Genomic DNA, 27,024 nt, shown 5'->3' on the forward strand with positions numbered 1-27,024 from the left:
ACTAAAAAGCTTCTCTACGGCAAAAGAAACAATCAACAGAGTGGAATACTACTCAGCCACAAAAGAATATCTATCTGTAATAACATGGATGAAACTGGAGGTCTTTATGTTAAGTACAATAATCTAGGCATAAATAAATACTGCCATGTTCTCACTCCTAGGCAGAATCCAAAAATGTGATTTCGTAGAAGTAGTGGATAAACAGTGGTTATCAGAGACTGGGGAGGGTAAAGAGAAGAAGGGAGCAGAGAATGATCAGTGGGTACAAAGTTATACCAGAATAAGTTCTAGTATTTGCTTGCACAGTAGGAAACTATAGTCAACGATGAGATATTGTATATCTCAATATAGCTAGAAGAAAGGTTGTTGAATGTTTTTATCGCAAAGGGATGATAAATATCTGAGGTGACAGATAGGTTATTTATCCTGATTTGATCATTATATAATGTATACATGCAGCAAAACATCCCATTGTACTCACATAAATATGTGTCAATTAAAAATAAAAATCTTGGGCTGGGCGCAGCAGCTCACGCCTGTAATCCTAGCCCTCTGGGAGGCTGAGGCAGGTGGATTGCTTGAGCTCACGAGTTCAAGACCAGTCTAAGCAAAAGTGAGACCCCCCATCTCTACTAAAAATGGAAAAACTGAAGCAAGAGGATTGCTTGAGTCTGAGTTGGAGGTTGCTGTGAGCTATGACACCACAGCACCCTACCCAGTGTGCTGAGATTGAGATTGAGATTCTGTCTCAAAAAAATAAAAATAAAAATCTTGGCCAGGTGCGGTAGCTCATGCCTATAATCTGGGAGCACTCTAGGTGGCTGAAGCAGTTGGATTGCTTGACCTCAGGAGTTCGGGACCAGCCTGAGCAAAAGCGAGACCTTGTCTCTAAAAATAGCTGAGTGTTGTGGCAGGTGCCTGTAGTCCCAGCTACCCAGGAGGCTGAGGCAAGAGGTTCACTTAAGCTCAGAGTTTGAGGTTGCTGTGAGCTATGATGCTATGGCACTCCACCAAGGGCAACAAAGTGAGATGTTGCCTAAATAAATAAATAACTATAAAAATCTTATAAAAATAACATTCAATTTTCTATTCTTAAAAAAAAAAAAAACAAAACCCTCAGCCAGGTGTGTGGATCACACCTAAATCATAGCACCCTGGGAAGCTGAGGTGGGATGATCGCTTAAGCTCAGGAGTTCGAGACCAGCCTGAGCAAGAGTGAGATGCCGTCTCTATTAAAAATAGAAAAATTAGCCAGGTTGCCATGGCAGTCACTTATAGTCAATCCCAGTTATTCATGAGGCTGAGGCAGGGGGATTGCTTGAGCCCAAAAGTTTGAGGCTGCTGTGAGCTAGGCTGATGCCACAGCTCTCTAGCCTGAGCAACAGGGACTCTGTCTCAAAAAAACAAAAACAATAAACCCTCACTCCTTTCAAAACCTGTCTCCTTTAAGTCTATAAGATACAGTAAAACAATTACATGCTTTTGTTCTTTTCGAATATATACCAATGAAAATCTCTTGCTTGTTTACAGGTAGATTGGTTTATAGCAGTCACACTGAGACATCAGCAACAGGGCTCTGATGTTTCCTCTGTCTAGTCAGAGAACTGCACACAGTGTCCTTTAAAACATCTCACACATATATAGACCTGGTGCTTCTTGACATGGATTATAATGGAATAAGAACTTCTGTGATAAACTATTAAAATTTAACATGTAGAAAGATGAATAATTCTTAGAAAGTGAACCCTTCATTGATAATGTGCTTAAATTCTTCAGTACTGTTTTTAAAAACAAAAAAGATTTCAAAGTATAAAAACCATGATCAATAATAAAGCTATTATAATAGTCTTTCTAAATTTAATATAAAGATGTCATCTCAAGGTTAAAAGAGAACCACAGAATAATAGAAAACAGATGACCTGGCCTAGCTCTCTTACCTTCAGAAACTTGAAGGTTTAAATTAGCTAAGATAAAATTGTTAAGAAAACACGTATAAGGCTGGTACAGAGCAAAAAACGGAGGAGTCAACTGGGTAGCACGAGGGAGCCACAGGGAAAGATGGCAGAACAGGGTCTCAGTGGGTATGGCCAGGCATGGGAGGACATGGTCACTGTATGCAGGGCTTTGGACTTCACTCTACCAAGGGCAACAAAGGGAGACTTGAAGCTGGCAGCAGGAGCCTGATGTGGCCGGAGCTCTGTGATCTGTGAGGAAGATTAATCTGGTATCTTGAGAGTGGTGGAAGACAGGGAGCCCATTAGGAAGGAATTAGAAAAATCCAGCAGAGAGGCTGGAGGCCACAGTGAGGAATGGGAAGTCAGGGTAGATGGAGGACCCTGCAGAGGGAGAACTATAGCCCCGAATGGCTAATTAGTCTGAGAGAGAAACAGAGGAGATGGTGAGCCTGGAAATCTTGAAGAATGCTGGAACCACTAAAAGAAACAGAATTGTTAAAGCTCAAATACATTTGAAAAAGAGAATAAATATGTGTTGGCCACATATTCAGAAAGAGATATAAGCAACAGGAAATCTGTGATTGGACTTAGATGAAGGGGTTGGATTAGATATACAACTTTGGGGACCATGTACAAAAGGTTGACATTTAAGCCATGAGAATATATCTATTCCCATGACCTAGGTTAACCATTCTAGATATAATCTTGATGTATAAACGAGAAGATGTGAGTAAATATGTGCATTATGGTGTTGTTTCTAATTGCAAAATATTTTCAAGCAACCTAACTATCCATCAGTAGAGAAAAAGATAAAGAAAATTTGGTATATTCATATAATTGAATACATATACAACGCACTCAAAAAGTATTAAGTACAGTAAGCCAATTGTGGTGTAAGTTGTGTATAAAAATTAAAAAACATATAAAGCCATACTATAGCTCACACCTATAATCCTACCACTTTAGGAAGCCAAAGCAAGAGGATTGCTTGAGGCCAGGAGTTCAAGACCAGCCTCAGCAAGAGTGAGGCTCTGTCTCTACAAAAAAAGAAAGAAAGAAAAAATAGAAAGGTCAGCTGGGCATGGTAGTGCATGCCTGTAGTCTCAGCTACTTGGGAGGCTGAGGCAGGCAAATCACCTGAGTCCAAGAGTTTAAGGTTGTTGTGAGCTACGATGATGCTACTGCACTCTAGACCAGGTGATAGAGTGAAACCCTGTCTCAAAAAAAAAAAAAACGAAACAAAAGCAAAAAACCATACTATATATTGTTGATGGAAAAACATACATATTGTAAATGTATAATAAAACCTTGCAGGCTGAGTGATTAGGGCACCGGCCCCATATACCAAGGGTGGTGGGTTCAAACCCGGCCCTGGCCAAACCGCAGCAAAAAATAGCCAGGTGTTGTGGCGAGTACCTGTAGTCCCAGCTACTTGGGAGGCTAAGGCAAGAGAATTGCTTAAGCCTAAGAGTTTGAGGTGGCTGTGAGCTGTGCTGCCATGGCATTCTACCGAGGGCAATAAAGTGAGACTCTGTCTCTAAAAAAAAAAAAAAATCTTGCTCTGGAAGGATACAGTCCAAATTCATAATTTATAACCTTTAGGATTAGCAGGAATGGAGTAGGGTAAAAAGATTTCAACTTTACTGGTAATTTTTATTTCTTTTAAAAAAGAAATATATCTGATGTAAATAAGACAACATGTTAATCTTTATTAATTCTAAATGCCTTACCTTATACCCTATACTTAATATTATTTTTCATCCAGTCAACAAATTGAATGCTTTTTACATGCTGAGGACCATGATAACTGGAATACTACATTCAGATCTGAGCATCCTGTTTCAAGAGGCAGACTGAGAAACTAGAACTTGTCTTTGGTGTCTCATTCATCTCAAACTTAGAAGGCTCTAAGTTGAGTTCATTATCTTCCCCTAAAAATCTGTTCTTTCTGAATTTCCCTTCTTAGGTAATAGCCCCCTGATTGCACATTCATTTAAACTAGATTGCTGGATGTTATCCTCAGTTCTTCCCTTAGCCCTCACTCAGCTTTCTATCAATTACCACACCTTGTCAATGCAACAGCTCCTGAGTCCAGTCCCTCCTATGTTCATCCCCCTTCTACTGCCGTAGTACAGTCCTGGGTCAGACCCAGCGTACTCTAAAAACTAATGTAACCTCTTCTCACAGGACAAAGCTTTCGCCTCTTAGCCTGGCATAGAATGCTCTCAGTATTTTCTTGCTTTCTCAGCTTCTTCTTGATTTTTTCCCTAGACATACCCTGAGCTCAAGCCTTATTGAACTTCTTACAATTCTTTGATACTTCGTTATCTCTGTATAAGTCGTATGACATTATAGATGGCGTGATTCTATGTGTGGGTAAATAAATAAAGCAAAATGAATAAAATTTCTGGGTGATACATTAAATTACAAAAAGTAGTTACCTTTGGGGAGCAGGACTGAGGGTCAAGGGAAGACTTCAGCTTTTCTTTTATAGTCTTTTAGAATAATACCTGAACTCCTTACTGTAAAGATTACTTCTTCTTATAATAACATGTTAGAAGATCTAATACATTTTTTAATTCAAACTTTTATTTGTTTATATTTACTGTATTATAAAGAGATTTTGTAAAAATATCAGCTAGACTGCTAGCTCCTGCCTAAAGTGTATGAAGAGAAATAAGTTGCTCTTCACTGGCCAAAAATGCTTTTGTTGCCAGTTTGTCATAATTTCAACAAAACTGATTGCCTTATTACAGGATATTATTTTGTGTGGAGATATCATTACTACTTTTCAGAATTATACTTTTAATGCATAAGCATTAATAAATAATGTATTATCTGTTCTCTCTGAATTGCCCTTCCTAGGTAATAGCCCCATGATTACACATTCATTTAAACCATAGGTATCATAGTTACCTAAAACATATGTACAGAATTAGTACTACCCACATATAAGGTGCATCCTTATTTTTCCCTCAAAAATTCAGGCAAAAAAGTGCACATTACACATTGCAAAATACAGTATTCTATTGCCAAGATTTCCTTCATGAATTGAAGCAAACCCTATAACAACTGCTAATCCTCATTAACAAAGTTACTAGGTAGGACCATATTTTCACTTATACCAAAGATCGGTAAACATTTTCTATAAAGGGCTAGATATAGGTTTTTCAGGCTGTCACTGTTGCAATGACTCTGCCATTGTAGCATGAAGGTAGCCATAGACAAGACATAAATGAATGAGCATGGCTATATTCTAATACAATTATGGACATTAAATTTAAATTTCATATAGTTTTCAAGAATTATAAAATATTTGTGTTCTTTTCACTTTTATTCAACCTTTTAAAAATATAAACACCATTCTTGGCTTAATGGGCCATACAAAAAAAGGTAGTGGGTCTCAATAAATAATTACATAAATAAATAAATAAAAAACAGGTAGTGGGCCAGATTTGGCCTGTGGACTATAGCTGGCCAACACTTGATTGATACCATTAACCTGACCTCAATTAGGCCTCCTTGAGTTCATTTTTCTGTTGTTGCTTGCCTGATGCAATGTGGTTGAATTAACAAGTACATGCTGATAGTTTCCTAGGAGAGACCTTCCCTTGAGTTTTTTCTAAACTTTCAGGTGTGAGGAAGTTTTAGGATTTAACCAAATCCTCCCCAAAAGACTTAAAAACAAAAATCTAATAAATAAATTTGCAAGCTATAAAAATGAATATGATTCAAGTTCTTTGTTTGGCAAATAGCTATGATATTCAAAATAGTCCAAGGAAGTGCCCTTAAACAAAACATTAAGGATATACACTCTAACAGCATGCACCAGTTTCTTTAAGGATCATACTTGTTTCTGGAATAGAGCTTGTAAAAAGTTCTGGTTCATGTATTGGTGCTGGGCTCTCCTCAAAAGCTGTGTTTCCAGGTTCCACGGTTTTGTGGCCCCGAGATTGGTCGAAACCTTCATAGCTTCCTGCTTGGGTGGTTCTATTCATGCACATGAGTGATATGCCGGCCATCAGAATGCTGCAGAACAGAGTTACCGCGGTGGTGATCATCTGTTGTTAGAAAAAGACGTTAGGCCACTTTTCATAACCCATCTTAAAAATCGTAGGAGAGTAGGTTAAGGGCACTTTTTTGATAGAAAATAGGTCTCCACAACTTGAAATACTTCAGTGTTCTTTAAAAAGCGTAAGTATATGTAACGAATGTAAGTTACCTGTGGAGAAATTAGGGTTTGCTTGTAATCATATAAATTCTCTAGATGCATCTCTCATTAAACTGCAACTGGTTACTAATATAGCCGTCAGTTTCCTTTACAAGCAATGATTTCTCACAGACCTTTTCTCCTAAATTTTTGTTCACTTTAATATGTAGTTCAAGAGTACCTCAGGCAACCAAAGACTCTTTATGTTAATGATACTAAAAATAATTATTGGTTACTAATATAGCCATCAGTTTCCTTTACAAGCAATGATTTCTTACAGACCTTTTCTCCTAAATTTTTGGTCGCTTTAATATGTAGTTCAAGAGTACCTCAGGCAACCAAAGACTCTTTATGTTAATGATACTAAAAATAATTATAGCTAATACTTATTGAGCACTAACTAGATGCCAGCACTAGCCTAAGTCTTTTACACGCATATAATCCTATTTATTCTTGCAAAACTCTATAAAATTCAAAATTGCGAAACAGAAAATAAAAAAGGCAAGAAATTAAAATTATTTGGAGAGGTTTTTTAAACATACACATCCTTGGGCCCCACACCTAAAGAACTCAGCAGGTTCTACAAGCTTCCTACTCCATAGCTTTTCATGCACACTTCTCCCTAGATACTTTTTGTTCTGAAGTGTATATTTATGATAGGGTTAAGAGTCAAGAATTTGACCTTTATTATTACTGCTAACAAATGGCTTTAAATTAACCACTCTTTCCTCCAGTAGAGAAAACATAATTCGTAAGTGTGTTTAAGAAGACGCTAGAAACCTTTAGCTAAAAATGGATTCAGATATGCAAAATGTTCACCACATTTTGAGGAGTGACAAAGGGATATAGGATCACCAGTTTGATATGCAGTAAGTTGGAATAAGTTTTCTTTTTTTTTTTTTTGAGACAGAGTCTCAAGCTATTGCCATGGGTAGAGTACTGTGGCATCACCATAGCTCACAGCAACCTCCAACTTTTGGGCTCAAGAGATCCTGTTGCTTCAGTTATTTTTCCTTCTTTCTTTTCTTTTTAGTAGAAATGGGGGGGGGGTCTTGCTTTTTACTCAGCTGGTCTCGATTTCCTGAGCTCAAGCAATTCACCTGCCTCAGCATCCCAGAGTACTAAGATTACAGGTGTGAGCCACCGTGTTGCCAGGAATAAGCTTTTAAAGTTAACTTTAATGTTTAGAAAGGTACATTAACAAGGGAAAAAGAAAAAGAACAGAATTGCCAATAAAGTCTTCCCACCTGCTCTTTTCCATAAAAAAAGGCCGAGTCAATGCTATCTCCGTTGTGTTTTCCAGTTATCAAAAGAACACCAACTAGTAGAGCAGGGATTCTGTATAACAAGAGTTATTGAGAGGATGAATAGTAAGTACTATATAGAAAGAGGTAAGCAAGCAGAAAATGACCAACTTACCCCCAGCCAGATATTATGATGATCCCCACAGGAATTTGTACCCTCTCACGTTTTTTCAAAAGAAACAAAGAAATTGCTAGGAGGCCTAAGAAAAAAGAAATCAAGATTGAAAGAGATAATTACTCAGCGGTAGTAAGACTTCATGGAACTTTCTTCCTTTTTATTTTAAACCCAATTTATTTCAGTAGCAGTTTTTGCCCTAGAATTTACTCCTAAATAAATGCTGTCCCCAATATTTTGAAGCAAGTTTTCTTAATTCAAAGTCATTCATATTTTCCCTTCCATATTATTTCTTCACTCAAATCTTTTTGTTTTATCTGTGATTTTCTTTAAAAGCCCTAATCATTTTATTCTTTTCACTTACATGTTTGGAATCTAAGCATAATTGAAACATTTTTAAACTGTATACAAAACAATTCTAAAAATAAAAACAACCTCACTGTGCTGGGCCTAAGAAGTATAGGCAATTCTGTTCACCGGTACTGTTTTTAGAAAATGGCCAAATGTAATGATGGAGATTAATACAAATACATTATGAACTTAATATAACCACAAATGTTTTGAAGTTCATGAAATTTCCTTATACTTTATATGTAATTATTTATGCAAATAACATATTGTTTAATAAATTCTACATAGCTACAGAATCTTAGAACATTAAGGTTAGAAGGGACCTGTTTTATAAACCCTTCATTTTACATAGAAGGGTTTGTCCAAGTCACACAGCCAGCAGAGGGCAGAGTGGAACTAGAGATACAGCCTCTGACCCCAGATAGTCTTCAACTTTTATCAGTATTTTTCAAACTTGATCTGTGGGCCCCTGGAATTCCTAACACATATTCCTCAGCGACAGCACATATAGTGATAATAAGATGGAGTCCTTCAGGAGAGGGCTGAGACAACACAGCTGGTCTGGCTGGTTTAGGTCCTAGTGACCTTCACCTCATGTCTCCCATTCTTACTGTTATGTAAATTCAGCTTTCACCTAAAAGTGTGTATCTTGAGTAGTTTAGGGCAAATTGATTTGGGAGATTAACTCTTAAATTGGATTTTTTTTTTTTAGGCCCTGGCTTATGCTGATTATTGTTTATTATGGGTCATGGGTTATGCTAATTATTATTAAGGTAAGGGTTAACATGATTTTTACTTGGAACTTTCATATATAAAACTGATTTTGGAAATGGAAGAAGAGAACAATAGTCTTGGAGAGGCTACTCTCACTGTTCTCCAGAATCGCTGGCCTTCTGACAAAATAAAGTGTGGTGGACCTATCCCTGTCTCTGCGTATGGCGGACAGTGACAGGTGAATGGACACTCTTTGTCCAGTAACATTTCTGGCAACCATGAAGTGTCCCCTACTGCTCCTTAAGTATTGTAAGTTCTGTGCTGAGAAAGTTTAGCAGTCACCTGGACAGGCGGGCCTGGGCGTGGAGTGCTCGAATGCTACTATAGCAGCAGCACTGCCTGGAGATTTCTCCTGGGAGTCTTCAGACCCTGCTCTCACACACCTGCCATCACTATCCCTAAGGTCCACCTCCTTTATTCTAGTTGCCTGCTGAGAACTTTAGTTCTCATCAGTTCTGGTTTTGTTCTTGAGAAATTTGGCGTTTCTGTATCTATCTGTATTATGGGAGCTCAGGTCTCAATACCAAATGATAGCCCATTGGAGTGTATTCAACTGGTCTCAGTATGGGTACCCGCCCATAATGCAAAAGGCAATAAAATTTTGCTGTAACACGGCCTGGCTGATATATCATCTTCTGGAGAAAAGCAGCTTTTGAATGGATTCTTGAATTATTAGAATGATGCTACATTGTTTAAAATAACAAGTCTGGTTAAAATACATTAAAAGCAGTAATTAAAACTATTTTTATATCCAATTTACAGGGTGTAAAAATGGTGAACTAACCATTTTAAGAACATTTTAAGAAAAATAACTTAAAATGACAACTAAAGCCTAGGTAAACTGCCATGAAGGCTATGTTGACCAGTTTGATGAAAACATTTCAAATTGTATGTAAAACCAGCACATTGTACCCCATGATTGCATTAATGTACACAGCTATGATTTAATAATAAAAAAAAAGCCTAGGTAAATTAAGATGAAGTAGGTAATTAAAAGATTAATAGTCTGAATAAAAATATATGTTTAAAAGCTGGCAAATATAAATTTTGCTTCTGTCTGTATGTCTGTGTGTCTGTATATGTCACACACCTGTGATATTTCACCATCAAAATATGCAAAAGTGTTTCAACATACGCAGATCTATAAATATAATACATCATATCAATAAAATTTTAAAAAAGATGATTCTCTCAATTGATGCAGAAAAAAGCCTTTCAGAATATCTAACATCCTTTCATGATCAGAACACTTAAGAAAATAGTCATAGGAGAGACACTTCTTAAACTGATAGAGACCATTACAGCAAACCACAGCCAATTTCATGTTGAATGGTGTAAAACTGAAAATATTTCCACTCGGATCAGGAACAAGGCAAGGATGCCCACTCTCTCCACAGCTATTCAACATAGTAATGGAAGTCTTAGCCATCTCAATAAGGCAAGAGAAGGCAATCAAGGGTATCCAAATAGGATCAGAGGAGATCAAACTCTCTCTTCACTGATGATATGATCCTATATCTGGAAAATCCCAGAGACTCAACTTCAAAACTCTTAGCAGTGATCAAGGAATACAGCATCATCTCAGGATACAAAATTAATACTTACAAATCAGTAGCTTTTATATATGCCAATAATAGTAAAGCTGAATATAGTCAAGGACTCTATTCCTTTTACAGTAGTGCCAAAGAAGATGGAATATCTGGGAATTTACCTAACAAAGGATGTGAAAGATCTCTATAAAGAGAACTTATGAAGCTCTGAGAAAAGAAATGGAAAAACATACCATGCTCATAGCTGGGAAAAATCAACATTGTTAAATTGTCCATACTACCCAAAGCAATCTATAGATTAATGCAATCCCTATTAAAGCACCATTGTCATACTTTAAAGAACTTAAAAAAATAGTACTTCATTTTATATGTAATCAGAAAAAACCTCAAATAGCAAATACATTACTCAGAAATAAGAACAAATCAGGAGGTATCACATTACCAGACTTCAGGCTATACTATAAATCTATATTGATCAAAACGGCATGGTACTGGCACAAAAACAGAAAGGTAGATTTATGGAACAGAATAGAGAACCAAAAGATGAACCCAGCTACTTATCATCATTTGATCTTCGACAAACCTATCAAAAATATTCAGTAAGGGAAAGACTCCCTATTTAACAAATGGCGCTGGGTGAACTGTCTGGCAACCTGTAGAAGATTGAAACTGAACCCCCACTTTTCATCATTAACAAAAATTGATTCTCACTGGATAAAATATTTAAACTTAAGACATGAAACTATAAAAATACTAGAAGAAAGTGCAAGGAAAACAATTGAAGAAATTGGCCTGGGAGAATATTTTATGAGGAGGACCCCCAGGGCAATTGAAGCAACACCCAAAAATACATTGCTGGGATCTGATCAAACTAAAAAGCTTTTGCACAGCCAAGAGCACAGTAAGTAAAGCAAACAGACAACCTTCAGAATGGGAGAAGATTTTTGCAGATTATGATTCCAACAAAGGTCTGATAAATAGAATTTACAGAGAAAAACTACTCAATAAGAAAAGACTAAATAACCCAATTTCTATGTGGGCAAGAGACTTGAACAGAAACTTCTCTGATGAAGACAGGTGCATGGCCTACAAACACCTGAAAAAATGCTCATCATCCTTAATCATCAGAGAAATGCAAATCAAAACCACTTTGAGATATCATCTAACTCCAGTAATATTAGCCCACATCACAAAATCCCAAAACTACAGATGTTGGCATGGAGGCAGAGAGAAGGGAACACTTCTACACTGCTGGTGGTAATGCAAGCTAGTATGACCTTTTTGGAAAGAAGTTTGGAGAACACTCAAGGAACTAAAAATAGACCTACTGTTCCATCCTGCAATTCCTCTACTAGGTATATACTCATATGATCAAAAATTATTTTACAACAAAGACATTTGCACCTGAATGTTTATTGCAGCCCAATTCATAATTGCCAAGACATGGAAACAGCCCAAGTGCCCATTGACCCATGAATGGATTAACAAATCGTGGTATATGTACATCATGGAATACTATGCAGCCATAAAAAGATGGAGACTTCACATCTTTTATGTTTACCTGGATGGAGCTGGAACATATTATTCCTAGTAAAGTATCTCAAAAATGGGGGAAAAAAGTATCCAATGTACTCAATACTACTATGAAATCAATATATAACCACCTACACACTCATATGAACGGCAAAACGTATCTATAGTCCAGAAAGTAGAAGGAAAGAGGAGAAAGAGGGGAAGGGGTATATGGGAGGAGGAAAGGTATTTGGGGGACCTCACCTAATGTGCATGATGCAATGGTACATTTCCAAACTATTAAGAAATGAGTATAATTGTGATGGATGTGTTACTTAGTTCAATGTAAACATTTCACATTATATATCAAATCAGTACACTGAACCCCATAAATGCATGAGTGTACAAAGTTATGGTTTATTTATTTATTTATTTATTTATTTATTTTTAGAGATAGAGTCTTACTTTGTCACCCTCCGTAGAGTGTCGTGGTGTCACAGCTCACAGCAACCTCCAGCTCTTGGGCTTAGGTGATTCTCTTGCCTCAGTCTCCCAAGTAGGTGGGACTATAGGCACCTGCCACAACGCCCAGCTATTTTTTTGTTGCAGTTTGGCCGGGGCCAGGTTTGAATCCGCCACCTTCGGTATATGGGGCCGGCACTCTACTCAATGACCCACAGGTGCCGCCCCCAAAGTTATGATTTAATAAAAAAAATACAGTAATGTCTCAGGATATAAAATCAATGTCCACAAGTAAATAGCCTTTGTAAAAAAAATATGCAAAATAACTCTAATGAATTGGCTTTAAAAAAGAGAAAAAGTAAACACTTAAATATTTTATCAGGAAAACAGAAAAGAACTCAAATGCCTTTTTTGTTCAGCTGACTTTGGTATTCTTTGATAAATAAAAGAATAAAAGTTTTAAACTGTTATTAAAGTTCAGATGTTCAAAGGTTATGAAACTACCATCTCTGTAATATTTCTAAATTTGCTGCATTTGACTGTGAGTTTATGTTCTTGATTTTGAGCCTCTGAATTCTGGAGTCTAGAGAGGTAGCATGGTGAATCCTAAGGACATGTTCTCATTAAAGGCTAGTAGTACATGGCACAGTCTAGCCCACAGGGTCCCTTCTTCCCTGCTTCAACTTTACTCCCTACCCATTCTAGGGAAAACCAAATCCTCCCATCACCCTGCTTTCTGTCTTGAACTCTGCACCTGGTTAATGAATTGAGGACACAGATAGGTCCTGTCCTTTGTGGCCATCTTTTTTTTTGTGTGTGGTTTTCGGCCAGGGCTGGGTATGAACCTGCCACCTCCGGCATATGGGACCGGCGCCCTACTCACTGAGCCACAAGTGCCGCCCCTTTGTGGCCATCTTTGATGCTATATGACCATCTGAGACTTAGGAGGACCAAGAAAGACATTAGGAATGGTGCCTGTGTTGTGGTTTTAAAACACTTTTCAGTAACTTAAAACCTTAAAGTCATGTATGTTCTATAAAATGCCTCTGTCAGCTCGGCGCCTACTGCTCAAGCAGCTAAGGTGCCAGCCACATATACCAGAGCTGACGGGTTGGAATCCAGCCCGGGCCTGCCAAACAACAATGACAACTACAACCAAAAAATAGGCAGCCGTTATGGCAGGTGCCTATAGTCTCAGCTACTTGGGAGGCTGAGGCAAGAGAATCACTTGAGCCCAGGAGTTGGATGTTGCTGTGAGCTGTGATGCCACAGCACTCTACCCAGGGCGACAGCTTGAGACTCTCTCTCAAAAAAAAAAATAATAATAATGATGCCTGAGTCATTTGTAAGATGTAATATTTAGGCTATTTAGATTTTTTGAGAAACTGAATCTTTTCTCTGTCAAAGAATAAGATTTTTGCCATTTAAATCTTCTAATTATCAGTTTCACTAAGTAAATGATTAACGTTTTTGTAAACTGTGATCCTGTTTTGTGAAAAGTGTTATTTGGGGGGTAAGAGAGATTAAACAAAAAGAAAAATAGCATTGTGTAAGAAAGGATCTTGTGTGGTAAACTTTTGTCCTAAAACAGAATGACTGGTTATTTAAGAAAAGTGAAATGGAGGACAAAATAGAAAGTTTAGGAGGTTTGTAGTTTGTCTGTGCAGGTTGAATAGAACCCACAAGAGGAAATTTGTGAAGGAATTTGTCTGTGATCCAGTTGGCTTTCATTTGTAAAATTTGGCTACCTGTTTCCTTTAAATTTAAAAATTACATTACAGGAAATTTTTAAAATTCCTTTTAAGTAACTGGCCTGAAAGAAGCAGTCCCTGTGTTGTCTATATTAGGGTTTTGACTAACTAGAAGAAAACTAAACTTTAAAAGGGTTAAGGTTTACACTCATATAACTTCTTGTATTGCCTTTAGAATCTTTTGACTTGTCTTTCTATTTGAACAAATGTTTTAAGCCTTTGATATTTGACAAACCTTCCAAAACCAAAACTCTAAATTTGATCTTTTTTACCTCAAATTAGCTTTTTAAATATTAAATCCACTGAAAGTCAGAAAAGACACATTAGGCTTATTCAGTGTGTTAGAACTGTATAGGAAATATTGTCAAATATGAAATGGTGTTTAATTATCTGTGGATTATGTTTGTATATATTCATACATGTTCTAATATTATTAAAATATTGATATATCTTAGTGTATATTATCAGTAATAATTTTTGATTCATCTCAGAAAGTGTTTTTTTAACTGGCTAAGTCCAAAGGTCGTTATTTAAGAAAAGTATGGAAAGGCTGACAGGTTCTCTGAAATACAAATTTCTGATAGCTTTGGAAATTATATACCATTGGACAGAAAGCAAACTTCTAGAACTTTAATAGAAAGCTAACACGTCCATGAGAATTACTAACCTAACCTCAAACAGAACAGAAATTAATTACATAGGATTGAACTGATTTTTATGACTTTGTATTTGAAACATGGATGATTCTTTCTGTGTTTTGTTTTCCAGACATCAAGAAAACCCTTTTTCCATCTCTTGACCTATTTATAGACTGCAGCAATGTATTTGTAAGTGAAATTTGAAGCATTTATTTTTCTCTCGCCTTGATTTCTCCAGAATTTGAAAACCATTTTTAAGTATTCTTAATTTCTGACAATATAATTATTTGCATAAGTTTGATAAGAATCTGTTTTCTTCTATAGGACACAATGAAAGACACTGGTTAATGACATGTTTCCAGAAGTGTCCAGACCATGTTAAGGAATTAAGGTTGACTTCATAAGGTCAATAAAAAGCCCGCTGGAAAAACTGGCCAGATACCTCATCAGTATCATTTCTTGATCTGTGGTAAGTAAAGAATGTCGCTTTCTAGCAGGTCCAGGCTTCCAAGTTGCTTCGGGACCTCGAGAAAAGAGGAATTTATCCAAAGCACACAGGTATCTAATGGCACAGATGAAACCTTGGCTTGACTCAAGAAGCTTTCAAGTCTAACCTGAAATTTCTTATAAAAGGTTCCCCAAGGCCAATTTTAAAAGAAACAAAAGATTAGATGGCTAATAATTATTCCTATTGCACTTTCAGCAAATAATCAGACCCAGTATACTCAAAGTAGAGATTAGTTTGTGATCCTGATGTGATGTCTTTAATAAAATGGGAAATTAGAGAGAAATAGGGTCAAAAATAAAAAAACTATGGCCCACCTGTATTAGATTCCAGTCTTGTCTGCAATGCCAGCTCATAGAATAACACATAGATGTTTAACTACACTGATTTGTTCAAGGGGCTAATAGACTGGCCAAAGGATATAGAATCATAGACCATGGTCAGATTTGCTCCAATTTGTTTTTCTTTTGCTGTTTCTTAGTCCTGAGATAACATATTAGGTTTTAACATGTAAAAATTTTAAATTTCAAAGTGGGCACTGAAAAAACAAACTTAAAACTGTTTACCCCAAAGTACATATCTCTCACATATTTGGGGATGACTGCCCCAGAAATAACAGTGCAAAAGCTTGCTGAGAATACTCGTCCCAGGCTATAGACTACATGCCCAAAGAAGTGTAAATAGAGATTTGTTGCTGAGTATAAAACTGATGGGAAAGAAAACTGCAAAAGCCATAAGGCTCAACCAAGTTGCTAACTTGCTAGCCTGGGTACTTCCAGATAATCAGGCAGTGTTGGATTTCCTGTTGGCTACACTGGAGGGAATCTGTGCAGTATTAAACGCTATGTCTGTGTCTATAGATACCTCAAGAGAAATTGGAACCTAAATAAAAAATTTCCCAGTAAGTGGTGTGGCTGCAACATGGCCTCACAAATGCCCCCACACCCAAATGATTTTCAGGAATATTCACTGGGATTGCCCAGACCTTCAAATCGGTTCTGTGGGGATTCTTAAAGCTAAGTATTATCTTAATAGCTGAAAGAATACTAATGTTCTCATCATGCAAATCTTAGCCTCAAAACCTGGTGGATATTTGTAGGTAACTGCTAAATGGTTTTACCTGGGGCACAACCCTGACTTTATCCGTGTCAGTGTAAAGAAGCCAGATGGAACCTCTGTTTACTTCTTTAAGTAGTTTTTGAGATATATCTCCGAAGTCCTGCATTCCAGTAACAGACCCAGCCAGGCCAAGGAACTTACTCAATGGGCCTTAGACCCTCTACTCAAGATGCCTTCCCACCTTTTCAAGGCCTCCAGCAGATGACCTTTGATCTCTGTCAGGGCACACCTGGCCACCTCCTGAGCTACACTATGCCACACTCTGAAACGCTGAAGAAGAGGGCCCTTGCCCTGATTCCTGAGACCTGCATATACTCCAGTCAGTGACCAGATTATCCTCAGGACTTGAAGGGAAAGACCTGATGAACAACTCAAGGGAAAGTGGACTAGCCTCTGGGACACCCTCCTCTCCACTCCTACAGCAGTCAAGTTGTCCAGATTACATCATCCCCATATCAAGCCTTATCCCTCTGAGAAAACCAGTGAACTCCAGCCAGACCAGTAGACTTCAGAACTGAGACAATGGCTAAGAACTTTAGTCATCGAGGTGGGAAGTATATCATTCTTAGGCATCTTTGTTTGTTGTTGTATTTAGTGTGTTTCCTTGTTGTCTTTCGTTAATTGTGCTACATGTTGTTCCCAGTGTAACTTTAAATCTGTCCCTCGCCTGAATAAGTTTGATCCCTGGACAAACACAGTAAATAAGAGTAATTATTTACATTTAAAGTCTATTTCATAGATATGAAATGTAATACTAGGATTGGGGAATGGCAGCACATATAGAGATAATAAGATAGAGTCCTTCAGGTAAGGCCTGAGACAACACAGCTGGTCTGGCTGGTTTAGGGTGTACATGACCTTCACCTCATGTCTCCCATTCTTGCTGTTCTAGAAATTCAGCTTTAACCTAAAACTGTGTATCTTGAGTAGTTTAGGGCAATTGATTTAGGAGATTAACTTTTAAGTTGAAATGTTGTTTTGGGCCCTGGGTTATGCTGATTATTGCTTATTATGGGTCATAGGTTATGGCAATTATTGTTGTTTAAGATAAAGGTTGACATGGTTCGAATTTTCATATATAAAACTGTGATTTTGGAAATGAAAGGAGAGAACAGTCTTGGAGCGGCTACTCTCACTGTTGTCCAGAATTGCTGGCCTTCTGATAAAGTGTGGTGGACCTATTCCTGTCTCTGCATATTGACTGATAGTGACCAGATCCTCTTCATCCAGTAACATCAGGATCTGAAAGTTTCTATGAGAAATTTTAATTTTTTTTGGTTTATTTTCAGTGATAGCCATCTGTGTGCCCTCCTTATAACCAAAGTACAGTCTCATGATTTCAGGCCTCACATTTGGTTCCATATTAAGTTTGAGTCAAGTGAAGGCCAAATGAAAGTTCTGTGAAAGAAAAGCAATGAGATAACCAGGCCATAACTCCATATATCGCCACGTATGCGGGGTAAAGGCAACCCAAACTCAAACAAGCTATAGCAGAGAAGTAAATTCCATTTTACATTTCAAGCTGTGATTTACATTAGCAAATCAAGATCCTTGGTGATATCAAATAATGTTGCTAATTAGAATTACTGGGTTTGTAGTTCTGTTTGAATAGAATCTGAATTTGCTTTGGCTTTATAGTTATATATTACCTGTATATAAAGAACTCATGCCTAGATTTAACATTGCACAGATTAGGGTGGCACCTGTGGCTCAGTGGGTAGGGTGCCGGCCCCATATACCAAGGGTGGCAGGTTCAAACCCGGCCTGGGCCAAACTGCAACAACAACAACAAAAAATAGTCGGGCGTTGTGGCAGGAGCCTGTAGTTCCAGCTACTCAGGAGGCCCAGGCAAGAGAATCGCCCAAGCCCAGGAGTTGGAGGTTGCTGTGAGCTGTGTGAAGCCACGGCACTCTACCCAGGGCAATAAAGTGAGACTCTGTCTCTACCAAAAAAAAAGATTGCATAGATTAAATAACATTATGCTAGAATTAATAAAAATTAAAATTGAGGCTCTTGAAATTTTTTTAATCACTTCTCCTCTTTCAAAATATTTGTACATACTACAGTTTCAGGTTTTCTTTTCTTTTTTTTTTTTTCCTTTATTTATTTACTTTTTTTTTATTGTTGGGGATTCATTGAGGGTACAGTAAGCCAGGTTCAGTTTCAGGTTTTCAAAATACCAGAGAAACAATCGATCAATCACAACCATCTGTGTGGCAGTAGCAAGGGCAGTCCTTAAAATTCTAGTGATCGTCAGCCCTGCCTTATGAAAAGCACCATACACTACAAGGCAGAATCTATTCCTGGATCTCTCACTGACAAAGCTATGAGAACTCCTTTCTGAATCAGTTTAATGCTTTGGGCCTATTTCCCACTTTGCAAAATAAAAGATTGAAACGAAACTGGTGTTTCCTAAGGTATTGAGATGACAGGTGGCACAAAGGTGAAAGTATTTTAACTAGTTTTGCATTTATTTTAACATGTCTATTGCCCAGGCTAGAGTTTTGTGGCATCGGCCTAACTCACAACAACCTCAAACTCCTTGATTTAAGCAATTCTTCTACCTCAGCCTTCCAAAGTAGCTAGGAATAGAGGTAATTTTTCTGTTTTTAGTAGAGACAGTGTCTTGCTCTTGCTCAGGCTGGTTTTGAATTCCTGAGCTCAAGCCAGCTGCCAGCCTTGGCCTCCCGAAATGCCAGGGAGCCACTGTGCCCAGCTTTAATGTGTGCATTTTAAAGAATTAATAAACTCATGATATTTGAGATTTTTGGTAAAACGCTCAATTAATTAAAGAGAAAAATGAGTTAATTTTTTTTTTGTGGGGGGGAACGGAGTCTCACTATGTCACCCTGGGTAGAGTGCTGTGGCGTCACAGTTCACAGTAACCTCCAACTCTTGAGCTTAAGCAGTTCTTTTGCCTCAGCCTCCCAAGTAGCTGGGACTACAGGCGCCCGCCACGACTGGCTATTTTTTTGTTGTAGTTGTCATTGTTGTTTGCCAGGCCCCGGGCTGGATTCAAACCCGCCACCCTATGTGGCTGGAACCCTAACTGCTGAGTTACAGATGCTGAGCCAAAAATGAGTTAATTTTAAGGGAAATAAAGAACAAATGGTATGCAGATATGGCAAAAATTGTGAGGATGGTATGTAAATGAGTGAAATTAAAAATAGGTGAACAAGATGATTTAAAATGACACTTTCAGTTCTAAAAAATTCTATTATATCATAATAATCTGAAGGCTGAAGAACACCTTTATGAGGGTTAGGGAATTCAGAACAATCTTTTAAAGTAGATTTTGGCACAGATGTCTGAAGAAGGTTTTAGAGAGGTTTGGGGCTTTTTGATAGGTTGATGTGTTTGCTGCTCTCTCTTTTTTTTTTTTTTTAAATTTATTTATTTTTCGGGGCGGCGCCTGTGGCTCAGTGAGTAGGGCGCCGGCCCCATATACCGAGGGTGGTGGGTTCAAACCCAGCCCCGGCCAAACTGCAACAGCAAAAAAAAATAGCCGGGTGTTGTGGTGGGCGCCTGTAGTCCCAGCTACTCGGGAGGCTGAGGCAAGAGAATCATGTAAGCCCAAGAGCTGGAGGTTGCTGTGAGCCGTGTGACGCCACGGCACTCTACTGAGGGCAGTAAAGTGAGACTGTATCTCTACAAAAAAAAAAAAAAAAATTATTTATTTTTATTGTTAAGTCATAGCTGTGTACATAGCTGTGCAATCAAGGGGTACAATGTGCGGGTTTCATATACAATCTGAAATATTCTCATCAAACTGTTCAACTAGCCTTCATGGCATTTTCTTAGTTACTGTATGTAGGCATTTGTATTCTGCATGTTTGCTGTTCTCTTACTCTTATTACAAATTTAACCTGAATAAATCTAGTTATTAGAGATCGAGTTGGTCTATCTATATTTGAAAACACAAAGTCTGTAGGCTCTCAGGAAAATTCTCATGCTATCCAAGGCGGGCTCGCTGGCATGCACGCCTTGCTTGTCTTAAGAAGCACCAAACATCTTCTGTTTACACTGAATTTTTCATTCCATAATTTCTTAACATTGTTGCTTTACTTCAAAAGGCTGTTACCTTACATGGGGCTTGCTTTTGATCCTGAAGGCATGAAATCAAAGGTCTATGGTTTGTAGCCACTTCCTGACACTTGCCTCCTACCATTCTACAATTTCCTTTTATGTGCCGTTTTACAGGTTCAAATTTATGGTATGAACACCAAATAGCCAGACAGAATTTTTCACAAACATACCAAAACCTATTCATCCAAATAAATACTAAACATTTAATATATCCTTATTGGAGCCAGTTGAAATGAGAACGTCTTTCTTTCTGGGTCCTCCTCTACTTCCTCGCCCTTTGATTCCCCTAGTTTTCTTGTTCTCATATTACCTCTTTTCCTTCTGTTTAATAACGAACACAATTCTATTTGTTGAATGCCTAGAATGTACCAGATATAAATACTCATATTTTCTTTCCGCAAAATAACTGTATAAGGTGCTGTACTCCAGTTTAACAGATGAGGGAACGGAAGCTTTAAAAGTTAAGTGATTTGTGAGGCCAGAAAGTTTCTGTCCAGTAGGACTCTAACAGTGAGCCCCCTCCCTTCTCCACCTGCCTCCAGTGCCTGCCCTCTTCTTGTCTCCAAAGTGGAATGCTGAGGGCGGCCTAGAGCTAAAGACTCTGAAGAGATCCGTGTGACTCTAAAAGGCCCTGACCTAGGCAGAAATAGAGAACTTCAGGAAAAAGAACTCAGCTTTGCAGACCAGCCTACGTTGGTGGGGGGAACTACCTAAGTGACTATAGGTGAACCTGTCCGACAGTCTTCAAATAGATCACTAGAAGCTGAGGGCTTCTGAGTTGGGGAGCAGGGAACAATTTCCATTCACAATCCAACTCACCTGTCCACAGGTATGTGCTGTAGAGGGAGCTGTACAACAGAACAAACACCAAAATTTGTCCAACAAAATTTTTTTCTTTAACAAAATTCCATATCATCATTCCAGCACAGACAATAGACTAAAGAGAAAATTATTAAAAGACTTTGTAAATAGCTGAGAAAACCATATAATTTAATATTATCACAGAAAATAACAATTAATAGCCAGTTATACTTATGTTTTATTCATAGCAAATATAATTACTCATTTTAAATTATTACTAATTATCGACTGAAACTTCAGACTTTATCATTTAAAAACCCCTTTTATACAAAGTCTTTAACAATGTACACATTCAGTCGAAATAGTTAATGACTACATTCTAAATATCAACCTAATACCTGTATTTAGTAATAATGTCTATAAAGAATGCTACATTTCTTTCCATTATAATTTGAGACATACAAAGATTAACTAGAAAAATAAGATTGTGAGACATTTCGATTTTTTTTTTTTTTTATTGTTGGGGATTCATTGAGGGTACAATAAGCCAGGTTACACTGATTGCAATTGTTAGGTAAAGTCCCTCTTGCAATCATGTCTTGCCCCGACATTTCGATTTTTAATCATTCATTTATTTCTATTAAAAATGCAGAGTTATCATCAAATGACATCATTAGCCTCAACTTTAGACAGTTCAAGACCTACTGCAATATTTAATATATTAGGCATAAACTAATTGTAATTGACTGCTTTTGGTAATACTCCTGATTTTATAACTGAAAAAAACCTAGCAAAGTAATTTTCTTCTCTGTAGTAGAACGATCCATGAGAAAAACGTAGTTCTAAATATCTATGAGTTTACTAACCTGAGCAATGAGTAAATTCATTGTGAGCATATGAGGAAGCTGCTTATATTTCTTACTCAAAAGAAGAATTGCCAGAGACCAGACCTTAAAGACAAAAGTTTCAAAAGTTATTCATGTTTCTTAATCAGTACCATTACACATTAAATAACACATTGATTAGTCTCTTTAAAGAATCCCCTTGATCCTGATTCAGAAAAAAATTCCAATTATTTTATTTATTCTAACCTGTCTAGTTCTTACCTGTCTATGCAAAGTAAAATAAAAAGCATGGAAAGATCCCACAGTAAATTAACTGTCCAAAAATTACAGGAAATTTAAGAACTAATGCCTAGGCGAGGGCCATGTTCTAACTACGCCCACCTTCAGTGGCTGGGATGGGTCACAGGCCATAGTCAACTAATCAGGAAAGGAGCTTCAGTGGGAGATACAGTTACAACGCACTATTCTAAGTTCTTCCCTTCTGATTTCCACCATATTGGCCCATGAGATAGCTAAACTCTAGGGTGTCTCGCTTCAAACAATACACACCACCCACCTTAAGACTGTCTTATGCTCCATATGTTTTAAAGAACTGGGTTTCTATTCCACCTACAGAGTGGCCAGGTAGTATCCAAATTGAGTTCCTTCTGTCCTCATTGTCACTTGCCCTTTTTTTTCAGTCAGAACACTGAATTCAATAGGCAACTTGATCTATAAGATACTCTGGTTGCCAAATGCTTAATTATTTAATTTGAGTTAGATGTTTTTAATTTGAAAAGTAATCTAAAGTTTTCTTAACATTAAATAGGCAATTGGACTTGATTCCAGAGATACCTTCTGACCCCATGATTCTACACAGCTAGTACTTGTATAGTGATTCATCATTTGCAGAAGTGTTTTTCAGATATATCATTTAATCCCTAAAACAGCCCATAGAAATGTGAATTTATCTTTATTTTATAGCTGAGAAACTGAAGCTTAGAAATAAATATAACTCCACAGAATAATATTGCTAGTTTGTAATAGGGCTAGCTTTTTGATTTTTCATTTTTTGAGGCAGAATCTTGCTCTGTTGCTCCAAGTAGAGTGCAGTTCATCACAGCTCACTGCAACCCAACCTCAAACTCCTGGGCTTAGGTGATCCTCCTGCCTCAGCCTCCTGAATAGCTGAGACTACAGATGGATGCCACCATGCCTGGATAATTTTTTCTATTTTGGGTCAGACAGGGTATCATTCTTACTCAGTCTGGTCTCAAACTCCTGACCTCAGGCAATCCTCCTGCCTTAGCCTTCCAGAGTGCTGGGATTATAGGCATTAGCTACAGCACCTGGCCTGGGATAGTTTTGATAGAAATCAACTCCAGGCCTGACTAAATCTATATTTCATCCACTATGCAACTCTAATACCTAAATGGAAAGAAAAAACTCAGTTAATCAGAAGGTTGATATCGTATTTTATCAACCTTTATCAGGCTTTATCTTTCTATTTTATAAGAAGATTTTAAATCTCTTTCTATTACTAAGGGATTCTCAAAACTCATCTGTGGTTTCCATTCATGTTTGCAATGAAATGTACTTACCAAGGAGACTAGGCTGATAATACTTATATCAAAGCTAACATTCTGGATGGCATATGCCAATGGCTTAGGGTCCATATTGGGAAAGGTCAGTAACCAGGCAGAAACGTACATTATGGGAGCAGATACAAAAGTGCTTATTACCATCCCTGAGGTTACCTGCAAAAAATGAAATCAAATTGAGGATCTCAATCTTAATTACCTTACATAAGCACAGCACATTAAAGCTTCTAAAATAAAAATGAGAGTTAGTAAAGACATTATAAAATTCAGCATGTTATCCAATACCATATTTCCTATTTTTGAGAGTCTTTAAAAGCAAAGACAGTTATGTTTCTTTCATTCCTCTTCCACTCTATGTTTAATTTATATTTATCCATAACAAATATTATAAATTCCACTGTTGATGGGTATCCTCTGGATCTAGAAAGTAAGCTATATCAATGATCTAATTAAACCCATGAACAGTTTCCTTCCATACTATTTCATAAAATATAGGGTAAGAAATGCAATTCAAGAAGGGAAAAATTAATAGAACTAACCTTCATTAAACAATTTAGTTCCTTCATAATTACATTTCAAAGTCATTTTCTCTAGGTAGGATGTTCAATACACTTAGACACTGTTAACAATTTGGTGTTAATTGATTTTAGCTATTTGTTGCAGTTGGTTATATGGTTATTTTGCATCTGGTGGTTGAATTATCAATGAATGAAATAGACTTGTTTCCTCAAAATCTCAAACGTTACCCTTCCGTAAGTAACTTTTAGCTTTCCGTGTAAGTATAGATATAAAATATGATAGAATCTCCTTAGCTGACCACCTGCCTACATTGACCACCTCCTTAAGTTGACCTAATTTTCATAGACTGGACATGCACCACATGTACATATCAGTATAGGAGGCCTAGTTCTTTATGACCACCTCCACCTAGTGACTAAGTTTGTTATAGTACCTTGGGTGGTCAACTTACAGAGGTTCTACTATAATTGAAAAATTTTTTGAAGTTTTCAAATTTTTATTACTTAAAAAAAAGCTTCATTTTCTTACTTAATTTTGTGACTCTGTGCTTGTGCTTTCAACATTTCACAAGGATCTTCTACTCCTTGATAAGGAAGCATGCTTGATCCTGTCACCCACACATTCAGCACACATGGAACCCCCATAGGCCCTGCTGACATGCTTTTTGTTTTAGACAACTTCATAAGAACTTTAGGTTTCACAGCATGAACATCTCAGAGCCTGCCTGGGCACACGCCACATGAGAATTCTGGTGCCTTCCCAACTTTCTTGGTATAAAGGTAAATGATTCTATTACCAGGGGTTCAGGACAGTCCAGTTTTATTAGAGGCTGTGTTGTAGGAAAGCCTACAATGGTATGTCAAACGCTGTACCATTCTGAGTGCTTCCAGACAGCGTCCCTATAAGAGCTGTAACTGAAATTTAAAAAGACCAATGAGGGCTGGGCATGGTGACTTGCACCTATAATCCTAGCCCTTTGGGAGGCTGAGGCAAGAGGATCTCTTGAGGTCCGGAGTTTAAGACTGGGCAATACAGCAATGCCCTGTCTCTACTAAAAATAGAAAAAGCACTAGCTTGGCAGGGTGGCACGAGCCTGTAGTCCCAGCTATTTGGGAGGCTGAGGCAAGAGAATCAGGAGTTTAAGGCTGTAGTGAGCTATGGTGATGCCACTATATTCTAGCCTGAACACAGAGCAAGACCCTGTGTATGTATGTATGTATGTATAAATGGATAGACAGACTAGTGAAAAAAGTTATAGGTAAATAAAGGCCCCCAGATTACATAACTGTTGGTACCTGTTGTTACATAATGCCACCTTACTTACAATGAGGTAGTTCAGAGACATTAATTCTCATAAAAGACAATGTTGCATTGTGTGTTTTAAAAATTCATTTTCCTAAAGTATCTCAAGAATGGAAGAAAAAGTATCCAATGTACTCAGCCCTACTATGAAACTAATTTATGGCTTTCACATGAAAGCTATAACCCAGTTATAACCCAAGAATAGGGGGAAGGAGGAGAAGGAGGGGAGGGAGGGGGGAGGTGGGCAGAGGGAGGGAGATTGGTGGGATTACACCTGTGGTGCATCTAACAAGGGTACATGTGAAACTTAGTAAATGTAGAATGTAAATGTCTTAACACAATAACTAAGAAAATGCCAGTAAGGCTATGTTAACCAGTGTGATGAAAATGTGTCAAACCGTCTATAAAACCAGTGTATGGTGCCCCATGATTGCATTAATGTACACAGTATGATTTAATAAAAAAAAAAATTTTTTTTTAAATTCATTTTCCTACTAAATGCACAAATAATCGAACTTAGAAAGTAGTATATACATACAATTTCTACTTCCATGTTGAACTGTGTTGCAAAGATAGCCACTCCTGGTGCTACAGGAAAAACACCATACAAAAATGCATAATTCGATAAACTTGTATGGTTCACTACACTGTCGCCCTTGTCCAAGAGTTCCACCATTTCTCTGCATAGAAGTGGCAGCACCAGGCTGAAGAAAGAAGAAATACATAATTTACTTGATATCAAAGTGTGCTGGTCCCCAAGTCGCAGACTGCTCTGGTGAACTTGGCCCAAGGTCACTCTTCTCCTGCCCAGAAGATATGCCTACCTGCATGCACACATTCTGTGTATACCTGCTTCTGGACATTTTGTTTAAAAAAATCAAGAATTTAACTTAGAGTCATTTAAAGTGTAAAATTATTCAGAAATACTTCATCAGAGATTAGGAAGAGAAAACTTAAGATTTTTGTTGTTGTTCTACAAATAATTTTCTTGTAAAAATTTGGTAAAAATTGCAATTACAGCTGCTTTCTTGCTTCCTATATTGGTTCACTGAAATGTTACAAGAAAAAGGTTGATAGTCTGAGTAAACAAACTTCTTTCAAGAAAACTACTAAACTCCTCTTTGGAAAAAAAGCTGCAGTTTATTATGCTTGGGGGTTTAATTAGCTCAGTTAATGAAAACAATGCTTCTCAAAGACATTCTAAAACTGTACAGAAAAATAGATATCTTACAATTAGCCCTTCATCTTTGTAAATATAAAAAGGGTTAGCAAGGGGGGACTGAAACAATGGAGGTAAAGCAGAAAATTAGTGAAATCCATACCTGGGGAAGAGTCAATTATTAAACAAATCCTTCAGGATTCTATACAAAGAGCAGATCATTGTCACAGCAGCACCTATAGAGATGCTCTGTGATAAAGAACTGCTTGTATATGTATGTAAAAAATCATCACCAATGATCTCTGACAGTAAAAGGGTAAGGAAAATCTACATATAAAATGTGTGTGTGTATATATATATTTTTTGAAATAATCACCAATGGTCTCTGACAGTAAAATGGAAAGATCTACATACATATATACAAATACATATGTTTTAAAATATATATATTAAAAATGATCACCAATCATCTCTGGCAGTAAAATG

At 37.3% G+C, this 27,024-nt stretch overlaps 1 protein-coding gene across 2 annotated transcripts in view; it reads right to left on the reverse strand.

The window, feature by feature from the left end:
* Positions 1-27,024, reverse strand: part of GPR155 (G protein-coupled receptor 155) — a 62,269-nt gene that overhangs the window by 17,696 nt on the left and 17,549 nt on the right. For both annotated transcript variants that reach the window (XM_053597189.1, XM_053597190.1), the window contains 7 exons: positions 25,918-26,083; positions 23,559-23,714; positions 22,000-22,083; positions 21,152-21,269; positions 7,585-7,669; positions 7,413-7,503; positions 5,806-6,016 (listed from right to left, as the gene is read on the reverse strand). In XM_053597189.1, coding sequence (XP_053453164.1) covers positions 5,806-6,016; positions 7,413-7,503; positions 7,585-7,669; positions 21,152-21,269; positions 22,000-22,083; positions 23,559-23,714; positions 25,918-26,083 — 911 coding nt within the window. The remainder of the gene's footprint in view (positions 1-5,805; positions 6,017-7,412; positions 7,504-7,584; positions 7,670-21,151; positions 21,270-21,999; positions 22,084-23,558; positions 23,715-25,917; positions 26,084-27,024) is intronic.

Source organism: Nycticebus coucang, chromosome 7, assembly GCF_027406575.1.
Source record: "Nycticebus coucang isolate mNycCou1 chromosome 7, mNycCou1.pri, whole genome shotgun sequence".
Taxonomy (NCBI): Eukaryota; Metazoa; Chordata; class Mammalia; order Primates; family Lorisidae; genus Nycticebus; species Nycticebus coucang.